At 31.3% G+C, this 12051-nt stretch overlaps 2 protein-coding genes and 1 long non-coding RNA gene across 3 annotated transcripts in view; all 3 read left to right on the top strand.

The window, feature by feature from the left end:
• Positions 1-595: 595 nt before the first annotated feature.
• On the top strand, positions 596-3747 carry LOC145332998 (uncharacterized). Its single transcript, XR_013884403.1, has 4 exons — positions 596-642; positions 2232-2349; positions 2743-2841; positions 3469-3747. It is a non-coding gene; the product is annotated as an uncharacterized LOC145332998 (long non-coding RNA).
• A 753-nt stretch (positions 3748-4500) lies between these two features.
• Positions 4501-7272, top strand: LOC145327283 (dynein axonemal heavy chain 2-like). Its single transcript, XM_080170888.1, has 2 exons — positions 4501-5232; positions 5455-7272. The coding sequence occupies exons 1-2, from the start codon at positions 4501-4503 to the stop codon at positions 7270-7272; spliced, it is 2550 nt and encodes an 849-aa protein (XP_080027014.1).
• A 1168-nt stretch (positions 7273-8440) lies between these two features.
• The window catches only part of LOC145327272 (dynein axonemal heavy chain 2-like), a 34892-nt gene continuing 31281 nt past the window's right edge, over positions 8441-12051 (top strand). The window contains exon 1 of the mRNA XM_080170876.1: positions 8441-11820. Within this exon, the coding sequence (XP_080027002.1) occupies positions 8441-11820 (3380 nt within the window). The remainder of the gene's footprint in view (positions 11821-12051) is intronic.

The raw sequence follows: 12051 nt of genomic DNA, 5'->3' as shown, positions 1-12051 counted from the left end.
AACGTCCTTAAGTCATCTATTAACTACTAAATTAACATATAAATTTATGGAAATTTTTACATTATTTATTTTATTCCCTATAACATTTTAAGTTTAAACTGTTTAATGCACTAAAGGGACCTAATATACTGAAAAAGTTGAGTTCTACATCAGTTTTAAATCAATTATTATTAAAAAAAACAAGTTTTTGTGCAAAATCATTAATTGCTTACCAGGGACGTCCAAGGGGGGGGGGGTTAATCACTGCCCTCAAACTTTTAATTTTAAATCCCCCCCCCCCCCCAAATAAAAAAGCTTGTTGCTTACTTACAAGATATACTCTTGATGCTATTTGACCGTTATTTTATTAATAGTTCCTTGACCAATACAAAGCATTTTTTACGACAAATCTTGGTTAACAATTGTAACTGTAACTTTATCAGTTAAATAAGGAAACAAAAACAGTTTTAAGCCAAAAGTGTAGGGTGTTAAAAGAACTTGCTCTTGCATAATTCCCTTGTTACTGCAAGTATCCTTTAGTTTTTTTATGTTGTTCAAAAAAGGCCAGAGTATACACTGAAATTAAAATAGTTTATGGTTCTGCTTTATTCAGAGGTGTAGAGATCTTTTGGACATATCCGACTGTCAGGCACAATTTGCAAGGTAACTTAACACGTTTTTCTTTCCACTACAAGATTACACAAAGGGGATAACATCAAAATAAGCGAAGCTTCCTTAACAACCTAAAGTAGGGTAAGAAAAAACAATTCAAAAAGATATTCAAAATATTTTTTGTTATCAAAAGAAACTTTTCGATGAAAATAATTGTTAGGTTTTTAATAAACATCTTCATTTGCTTGATGAACTTAAATAGCAGCAAATATATTGATGAGGTGATTGGTTATAGACTCGAATAAGGTCATATTGTAAGCCGAAACAATTCATATAGGTGTATTTTCTATCTGTTATTAATTAATCCCTATGTTACTTATTTTTCCTTAGTGCATTTAACAAGAAGTAAGTATTTTTTTAATCTTAAAAAATATTTAGTGAACATTTAAACTTGATATTTTAATAAAATTAGTTTATCTCTTTAATTATATATGTAGATTAGAATTGTTGGATATTTATCATATTAAATCATAAGTATAATTGATGAAAATTTAAGTTTTGCAATTGAATTAATTTATATTTTTATTAAATTGTTAGGTTTGTTGATGGAAGGTGCGTAAAACAAAAATAAAATTAATAAAATTTTTGATTTAAATATACTGATATTACTTGCTAAGTTTAAACATCAAAAAGAAGGCGTAGTTGAATAGATAAATAGAAGATAAAAAAAAACCTTGCCCACTATTATTTACTTGCTAAAAAAATGTTATCTTGAAAATATTTAGAAAAGAATTATTCATCTTCTGTTTACCTATACCCTCGTACCTAAATAAAACTTAACTCCATATTCTGCGAGATAAAAAAAAATTGGCATTTTAATTTAGCAGTTGCTTTTGATGAAATGAAATTAAATGGATAGAATTCTAAAATCTAAAACTAATTTTCTGTTGTCTTTCTTAATAAAGTGTTCCCTATAAAATATATTAATTAAAAATAATAAAACGTTATAAAATTAGGTAATTCAGGTTTTAAATTTATTAATCAAAATAAAATTGGCATAAGGCTATTTTAAAAAATAATATTATTAGATACAAAGTAATAAAATATTTTATAATCAATTAAATTGTCCGTTTCTTTATCTAATCCATCTATGGATGCTGTCAAATTCTTTAATTAAAATTTTTAAAATGAAATAGATTTTTAATATTGATGATATTTAGTTTTCAAACATTATTTTGACACATAGAAAAACCATTTTTTTAAATTTGAGTTAATATTATTTAAGTATAAAATTTGAGGTAAAAGACTAAATAATGGAGTATAATTTAAAGATTTTATATTAGTGGTTGCTGAATCTGATAATCAGTTGCCAATCATTAAAATCGTTCAAAAAAATTATTTCTGAACCATGACAGGAATTTGGCGCCCGAAAAAAAAAGTTTATTTGCCTCAAACATTTCATTCTCAGATCAATAATTGGCAGTGTCGTTTTATAAATTAATTTTAAAAGATTTTAAAAGTGTAATGATAACATAATAAGAAAAAGATTTATCTTTTTTCCTACGCCATACCCTGTTTCTAAAAATGACAGCATCCATATGAATACACATTTCCTTGTGTTAACACTATTACAAATTTAGATGGTTAGACGGAGAGAAGGCTCCGGTACCCAACGTCGGAGATGGAGATTCTCCGCTGAGCAGAGGTCTCGAGAATATTGAGAAAATATATGATGAGTTCTTACAACATCTATACAAGGTTAGATATCCATTAAACAGTTAAAAAGATAGATAGAAACATAGACAGCTAGAGATATACTTAGCTCGAAAAAAAGATAGTTAGATAGATAGATAGTTAGACAGAAAGTTAGCTAGATATAAAAATAGTTAGATAGATAGACAGTTATATAGTTAGACAGAAAGTTTTTAGATAGAAAAATAGTTAGTAGCTTGTCAAAGAGTTAGCTAGACATATAGATCAATATACAAATAAATAGTTAAACAGATAGATGTGCTGATAGCTAGACGATAGAAAAACAGTTAAATAGATAGACACATACAAACTTAAGATTGAAAAAAATATAGTGTGTAATGGACCAAAAGACAGACAAACACCAGACTGAATTCCCTTTTGAAGTTATGAATTATATAGGTGAGACATACCATCCTGTGCCCATCAGATTCGTCCTGGAATGATAACTACCAGAAGTTCAGGCTGGGTGTCAATGAAACAGAAAATTTGGTAGAACAGGTAATTATTATGAACTCTATAATTGAATGGATAGGAAAGGACAGAAAAATTATCCTAAATCATCCTAATACTTAAATACAGATTAAAATAGCTCAAACCATCCAAAGACCCATATTTTCCTTCCTAAAAATAGAGAACTCAATCGGTTCAGAAATCTTAAGCTACAGACAAAAATCTTACTGCTATATAATAGGCTGGGCTCGGCAGCTGCGCGCCAGCCGCGTGTAAGTCTCAGTGAAATAACTTTTTAACTTTAAGTTTAGCTAGATGTCTAAACCTGTTCTTAAACAGAGAATCTATCTAGTGATTAATTGTTTGTGTTTGTCTGTCTATATATCCTTCTGTCTGTCTGTCCTCATGTGCTTTTCAATACCTTTCCATCAGTATACCTATCATTCTGAATGTCTCTCTTTTTTTTGGCTGTTCTTCTGTCTGCCCTTGTCTCTTCAACAATATTCTGTATGTCTGTCCTTTTCCCCCGTCCTTCTGTCTATCCTCTGCTCTGTGAACAGGATAGGACAAGCTGTTTCCTCTTTCTTTCTTTAATTCTTGATGAATATTTTGCTTTACATGCTTATAATTTGTACTGCTTTAATACTTTTGATCGTAATCATTTGTTTTATTTAGGTTCTGAATGAAGCCTTTGAAACCGTAACGAGTGTAAAAGAAGGTGTTGAAATATTGGACGTGTTCTATCAATATACACCTAGACAAAGAATTCGTCAAGTATATGAAGGAAAAATTGAGCGAGTTTATCGAAAATTTAATGAACAGCTGCAGCAAGTCAGAAGAAATCTGTCTTTTAATAATCCTGTTGGATTATTAGATCAGCCAAAGTATGCTGGTAAAAATATCTGGTTGAATAATCTACAGATTAAGATAAATTCCACTATAAATATTCTTCAAAGTGCAAGCTGGTTTTCAGAGTATGGCATCATGAATGTCAGCAAAGGAAAGGATAATTTTAAATAAATAGCAATATAGTAGCTCCACTAATAATTTTAAAAATATTGGCTTTATAATTCAAATAATAATTTCAACCAAACTGCTTCCTTTTAAGTCAAAGCTACTCTATTAGTCAACTTTATTGTTCTTATTCATTTAAGCCTTAAATTTCTCCCTTCCCTGCTCGGTATCTATTACTATCTAATCTTTTTATTTTTAATTATCACTTCATCCATCAGACATTCCTAATTAAATTCATCCCTTTATAAATTGTTTGTCTTGGACATCTTTATCATATCTTAAAAGAAAATATTTAACTTGTTTTACGCCCCTAGTGCCCCACTGCCCCCAACTTTAAATTCAAGTTTAAAAGATTTCTAGAGGCGATTAATCTTTGAAGGGTGGGTTCCTTCCCTAAAAAAACTTTCTAAAACTTAAAGAAACTATACTGTAAAGGAGAACCATATCAGTTAAGCGATTATTGAGATATCTCGGTAAATAGACACACACACATCCTGTAACTTGTTTATAGGCATTTTAGGCCTCAGATTTAATCATTATCCTTAAATTAAAGGCGAATACAAAGACGTGGTTCATATTGTAAAATCTCAAATTGAGCAAGTCAACAAGAAATGGACAAAATCCTCAGACAAAAATGCATCAAAAAAGCTAGAATCAACTGTACTCACAAGTAACCTTCACTTTCAAGGATCTATGGATGTTAACTTTGATAGAGGATTGTTGAAAACTATCAAAGAAGTTTCTATTTGGACTACCTATGATTATGCTATACCTAGCTATATAAAAGCAGTGTACAACAAAATTGGAACAACTATGATCTTATACAAACACATCACCAAGCTTGTTCAGGATTATAATCAAATCATGACTTCTATATCACCCGAAGAAAAAGGTTTATTCAGGGATAAGATAAGAAAGTTGGATAAGTTTATCTGGATGGGTAAAAATCAACATACCTGGTCCTCAAATGATATCAAGGACTGGGTTAAAACATGTGCTGATGTATCTAAAGTTACACTTGAAGATATTACAAAATACAAGGAAATAAACTCAAATGTCCAAGCTCTCTGCAATGAGATTGAAGGTCTAGAAATGATCAACCTTAAAAATACAGAAATTGTCAGCGGAGAATTATTTAAGAAGCATCAGATGAAATACATAAAAAAGATTCAATATTCAATTGCTGGTAAGTATGAAAAGATCCAAACGTCATTGAGCAAATTACGCCTAAGTTTTACCAGAACTCAAACTATGGTTGAAGTCCAATGGAAGAAATACCAAAACAAGATCGATGAAAAGGTTGCTAAAGCAATAAGAAATGGAATTCTAACATCCTTAATTGGTCTAGCAGAGGCTATTTCTAGCTCCAGTAAGACAGGTGTTGCGCCAATGATGAGGGTTACTGTTCAGCTGAAAGATTCTCAAGTTGTCATTACACCCAAGTTGTCCACTATCACTGATATTTTCAAGGAATGCTTTAGTTACATGAAAAATATCATACCTTTAGAAAACAAATTTTATTTTTAGAAGATTTTTTTTAAAAAATATGGATGTCTATTCCAGTGCTATTTTACATTTTTATACCTTAATTTCATAATCAAACTTATTTGAATTATATTATATAATTTAGACTAATGCATTAATAAGGTAACCCAAAACACTTTGGTGAATGTCGCTAAGAATGTGAGCAAGCAAAATGCTCACTGGCAAGAGGTAGTTGTTGAAGCTATTGAACAAAACACTGAATTCAATGAAATACAGGAAAACATCCTTAATGATATTCAGAACACAATCAGTGAGGTTGAAGAATATATCAAGACTTGGGACATGTACAGAGACACGTGGGAGCTAAACCCAGATAAAGTTATGAAACTCTACATGGAAACAAATCCTGAAACTAATGCTTTTGATTCAGATGTTGCTAAATACAAATACCTGTCAAAGAGCTGCAAGAAGCATGAAGCAATGGTCTGGATTGGATTCATGCTGATTGATTGCTATCCTTTGCAAGAGGGAGTCATGAACCAGTGTGAGAAATGGCAGGATATTTTCATGGAAATGATGAGAAACATGGTTAAAACTGAGCTAAATGAGATTTATGCTTTTATGGACAATTCAAGAATGAAACTTAGTGAACCTCCTACTGATGTTTATGAACTGAAAGAACATCTTACAAGTCATGGTAATGTTATCAACAATCTTTCTAACTTTGAGAAGAAATTTGAAGTTATTCAGAAGCTAATTGACATTATTCACAAATACAAGAAAGATCTTGATGCTGAGGATTCACAAAGATTTAATTGTCTTGATGATAAATGGAATGAATTTAAAGAATTTGTTTCAAACACAGGTGTAAATCTTCAAAGCTCTAGAGAAAAAAGTAAGGAAGAGTTGACTTCCAAATCTCATGATTTTGAAAGACATGTCAAGAATAGCATTGAAGAATACACTCTTTCTGGACCTTTTGGTGCTTCTTGGCATGTAGCTGAAGCTTTCAAACAGCTTGAAGTTCTCAATGAAAAGGTTGAAGAGTTGACCAAACGAGATTCAGATATTACAGAAGGTCTTGCTATTTTTAACATTACAAGACCAGTAAACAAAGATTTAGAGTTCTTGAGGAAGAAGTTGGATGTACTGACAATGGTTTGGCAGCTGACAGAAGAATGGGGGGAGGTACACAACATGTGGCAGCAGACCAAGATGATTGTGGTCAATGAGGAGGAGATGCAGAAGAGCATCATGATTATGTCTGACAGAATCAATACCTTCAATGAAAAGGATATTGACAGCAGATGGGAGATTTTCTTCCAAGTAAGATATCAAATTCAAAGCTATGATAGAACAAAAACTTTAATTTCTCTGCTTGTTAATAGTTCTTTAAGAAAAAGACATTGGGATGATATCTATGCCATTGTTCAAGACATTCAACCTAACTCAGAAGAAATAAATATTGAAAAGGATGATCTTAGACTTCAAGATTTGTCTTCTTATGGATTTGACAAATGTCTGCAAAGCATAGAAGAAGTTGTGAAATCAGCTGAAAAAGAAATTGAAGTTGAGAATGCTCTTAAGGATTTATACAGTCAAGTTCGTCAAAGTGAAATCATCACATCAACTTCCAAGCAAGATATTTCTAGTATCAAAAACATTGCTGATCTTTTCACAATATACAAAACTGCTCACAAGAAACTAAGAATGCTGAAACTATCCAAGTTCATAACTCCATTTTCTGTGCTTGTAGAAGAGCTTGATAAAGACATAGCAGTTATTCTTACACTTCTAGAGAAGCTTGAATGTTCGGAGAAAACTGTAATTGAAGTAAAGGATCTGTTTGCTGTATTTCATATGAGGAAACAACTACCAAGACAATTTAGAATATTGGCAGATTGTGTGGAATTCTGGACAGATATTATTTCCCAGATACAAATGGATCCAAGAATTTACAAGTTTTCAGGGATTAAGTGAATCATTTAAAAGATTTTTTGTTAAAGAGATAATTCAATACCCAATTTTAATAAATGTTTTTTTTATTATATAAAACAAATATATAAAATAAGATAATAAAAAAAAGACAAGATAAGATTTATTTTTAAGTGTCTTATCCCTGCTTCGATTAGGGTTGGTCAATAAAATTTAAATTATTACCTAATTCTAAGCTAATTATTTTCAAATAATCATTAAATTTTTTTTCTAGTATTTGTCCTGGATTCAAAACTTTTTAGTAGGGAAGCTACTCCTCTGTCCGTATGTCTGTCTGTCTGAAATGTTGTGGTGGAAACGTGATTTTCTCGGCTCCTATAAAATATAGAATGCTGAAACTTCTTGTCAACATTCCCATCAATTTGGAACATAATTAAGTATAAAACATTTATAGCGGTCGGACTGCTTTTAAGCCGCTTTTCTTTTTCACAACTGATTTTTTGGTTCCTGTGAACGATAGAAGGCTGAAACTTCTTGTCAACATATCATCTAATAAAAATAAATTTAAATTATAATATTATTACCTAAATCTAAGCTAATTATTTTCAAATAAGCGTTTACGCTATTAAAAAAAAAACTTTTTAGTAGCGAAGCTAGTCCTCAGTCAGTATATCCGTCTACGTTGTAGGGGAAACGTGATTTTCTTGGCTCTTATAAAATATAGAATGCTGAAACTTCTTGTCAACATTCCCATCAATTTGGAGCATAATTAAGTATAAATCATTCATAGCGGTCGCACTGCTTTTAAGCAGCTTTTCAGCCCCTTATCTTTTTGCAACTTTTATAGATAAAAACCTTATTTTTTAAGGTTTCGTGATTTTTGGTTTTTTGCATTTTGTCTCTCTTTCTTTTCTTTGTTATGATAACAGATATTCTGATATATAATTCACTTTGTTTGTTTGTATGTTTCTGATTTCATAAAAGATTTTGTACTTTACTACTTATGGATGTTGTCATCCTTGTTTATTTATAATTGTATGCATTTTTAATTAGCGCAGATTTCTTTAAAACCCAAATAGAAAAGGAAAAGTATTAGGTAAAGATGAATTACTATTTTGGGTAGGAATGTTTCTATTTGTCTAAAATAATTTAATAATATTTTTCACTTTATCTTTACTTAGAGCAAAAACAACTTACTGCTGGCCTCAATGATATGATTACATCATTGTTAAACATAAGGAAAGAACTGAGTAGTTTCTTGGTATCAAGACGAGAACAATATGCAAGGCTCTATCTACTTACTGATGAAGAATTACTCCATTTATATGCAAGTAAAACTGTTGAAGCAATATCACCTTACATCCAAAAGTTATTTCCCAACATTCACAAGATATTTGGAGCTACTAAGAGGGATGGAAGTATCCTTGTTCAAAGAATTTTAACTCATGATGGAGAAAATATTCCATTCAATTCAGCTTTCAAAGAAAGAGAAACTATTGAGAATATTGTTAGTAAGATTGGGGATCTTTTGCAACAAAATGTTAAAGCTCAAATTTTAGCATGTTTTCAGGCTTTTAAACGTGGAGTTAAATTTGATCAGATCACTAGAGACTTCTCCTGGCAAGCTTATGAAATAGCAAGAAGGATTATGGCTACCACTGAGTTAAACAAGATTGCTGAGGTTCCTTCCCCACAAGATCAACAAATGAAACTAATAAACTTGATCATAGTATCTGAAGATAATATGGATAAAATTGCTAAAATGAAGAAAGCTGCCACTTCTCCAAAGTTGAAAATGAAATTTACAAACCTGTACAACATTGAATTTACACTCAAAATTTCATTGGGAAACATTCAACGTGTTCAAAAGTTAACAGAATTTCCAAACATCAAAGACATGCTGGAATATTTCAGCTATGTCAAGCATTCTTACATCAAAGCTCAAGATGATATTGTGGTCAACTTTGGCTATCAAACATTTACCTATGGTTGTGAATCATTCAAGATGGAAGAGCCAATAATATATTCTCCAGGTTGTGTCGACTCATTCGCAGAGATATCATCAGCTTTTAAATCTGAAAAATGTATTTTGTTCAGTGGATTAAATGGAGATGGAAAATCTTCCAGGATTCATTTGTTTTCAAATCTACTTGGAAAATATTTGTATAGATGTCAGTTAGATTCTGATATCACAAGAACACATGTTGAGAAGCTCTTCAAGATTATCAGACCTGAGAATAACTATGTTATGCATATTGTCTTTCGACATATTGACTATGATATCATGTCTTTCATATCACAAGAGTTTGATTTGCAAAGATATAACAACAAAGCTGATGCTATTCATCTTTTTCTAACCTTTCACAACTCCTTGCCATGCGAATTGACAATCCAAGGTGATCTTATGAAGACAATATACCCTGTTTATTTCAATGAAGAAGATGAGTATGATAAACTTGACATGAAATTGTTTGTTGAAAACTTTAGTTCTGTTGAACTTTTCAGATCAAGATTCTTGATCCTTATCAGAGCTTTTGATGGATTGTTTTATGAAACAGGGAAAGGAATATCTCAAAGTGAACTTATCTCAGTAATGAATTACTCAGTTGCTTTATCAAGAGAAGAAAGAAGTATGATGCCTGAAGAAAGTCTTTTACAAGCATTTTGGCATCACTTTGACAAGAATTGTAAATATGATTTGGATTACCCTCTGCACAAAGCTGTAAAAGATTTGTATCCGAGACTTGAAATCAAGTTGACAGAAAAAGTACCAAGCAATGATTTGTATGAAAAGATCAGAGGATTTTTATCTGAGAAGAATATTCCATTCAGTGAAGAATTTGTTGATAAGATCTTTGATGCTTGGTGCAAGTTTAAAGAGGCAAGTTGTCTTGTTATTGCTGGTCCTCCAAACAATATGAAATCATTCTTGATAAGAATGTTGGCTTACTTAAATGATCAACCCTTCACAGGGATTTCAAATCTTTCACTGCATCAGGAATTCATTTGCAACCTATTGTCAATGAAGTCAAAGAAAGGTGAGATGGGTATTCTTCCATCTATTCTTGGTGGTGATAATGTTATTGCTAAAGATTCTGTTATGTTAATTTTTGAAGGACTGATAACTGAAGCTTCCATATCTTTGATTAACACACTTACAAAGACAACACACCCCATTCACTACAACGAAGATAGTCAGCTAATAATGGGTAAGAATGTAAAAATGATCATTGAAACTCAACATCTTACTCATGAAGATGTTGGAAAACTCCATAATGTTTCTATCGTCAAGATTGAAGATGAATATCTTCCTGAATTTTCACTATTGAAATATAAACTAAAAGAATTCTGGGGTGATGATGACAAATTTGATGACTTTGTTAAAATATCTCATCAATATTTATCAGAGTTTAGAGAGTTTTGTGCTGAATACTGCAGTCCACTGATCCCCATCGACGTGTCAACAGTGGAGACTTACTTTATCAATCTGTTCAGGGGGATAAATCTAAGACTTGAGAATTTAGCATGGAAAGAAGATCCTAAGAAAATGCAACAAGTTTCATTTTTCTGTTGTCTTTGGGCTGTATTCTCAACAATAAGCAGTGATGAACAGACTCTTGTTGATGATTACATTAGAATGAAAGGAACTAATGTTCCAGTAGATGGAACAGTATTTGATTTTGAGATTGAGAAAGACACATTTACTTGGGAACACTGGAAAAAGAATATTGTTGAATGGAAGTATAATACTCAAATGCCCCATGCTACAATCTTCATTCAAACAATTCCTTACATAAGAAATTGTTATTTCTTTGAACTACTCTTAAAACAAGGCAAAAATGTGCTTCTTGTTGGGCCAAGAGGATCAGGCAAGACTTCTATAGTCAAAGAGTTTCTGAGAACCTTCCACAGAACTGAATATCATGTCATTTGTATTCAAGTTTGTCACAACACCAAGCCTTCCCATATATTTGAGGCCATCATCAAGTTTACTGAAAAGAAATCAATGATTGAAGTTCAACCTATTGGTGGTAAGAAGATTCTTTTATATCTTGATGATGTCAATCTTGATGAAAAGAATATGCTTGGGCAGGCACTGAAATTTTTTGCTGAAAACAAGGTTTGGTTAGTTAATGGCAAGAAAGTTAAGATGTCTGATGTTGTTATTCTTGCAACAGAAGCAATGGACGAAGAAAATTGTCCCAGGTACATCACAAGCACTAGAAAGTCATTTCAAATGTTTGTCCTTGACAGAAATAAAGAAGCTGAAACTATCAAGCTATATCAACAAATCCTACAGAAAAAGTTTCATGATTTTGAGGTCAATATAAAATTTTTGACTCTTAGTATGATTAAGGGTACCATTGGAGTTTTCAAAGATATCAAAGAATTTTTCAAGGCAAATGATACAATCTCTACACAATTTCTATTGAATGATATCAAGAAAGTCATTTGTGGTGTGCTCAGATCCCACAAAGATTGTCATGATACAAAGTTTGAGGTTGTTCAATTGTGGGTCCATGAAGTGTTCAGAACATTTAGGGATAGAATGATGACACTAGAAGATGAGGAACATGTTATCAGTATTGTCAGGTAATAGTGATTTTATTTGCTTTTTAATACAAATATTTTCATTGATGAAATTTTGTTTTAAAGAATAAACTTAAATTGATATATACATCTATATCTGTTTTTGTCTGTAAAATAGCATAATTTAAAACAAAACACTAGGTTTGACTAGCAGAAAAGTTGGAGGAAATTAGTTTACTTCCCCTAACATGTACCTCTCTATTTTTTTACATACACTTGCTTTTCTATATTTAT

This window comes from Acartia tonsa, chromosome 1 (assembly GCF_053477335.1).
Source record: "Acartia tonsa isolate MP-2025a chromosome 1, ASM5347733v1, whole genome shotgun sequence".
NCBI lineage: Eukaryota > Metazoa > Arthropoda > Copepoda > Calanoida > Acartiidae > Acartia > Acartia tonsa.
Note: the sequence above shows the minus strand (reverse complement) of the source record. Positions and strands in the feature narration are given on the sequence as shown.

Bases quoted from the DNA above. Each gene is read 5' to 3' on its own strand.
- LOC145327283 (XM_080170888.1), top strand. From the start codon at position 4,501: ATGGATGTTAACTTTGATAGAGGATTGTTGAAAACTATCAAAGAAGTT. The intron at 5,233-5,454 runs GTTGTCATTACA...TGCATTAATAAG, and splicing joins TTCAGCTGAAAGATTCTCAA to GTAACCCAAAACACTTTGGT.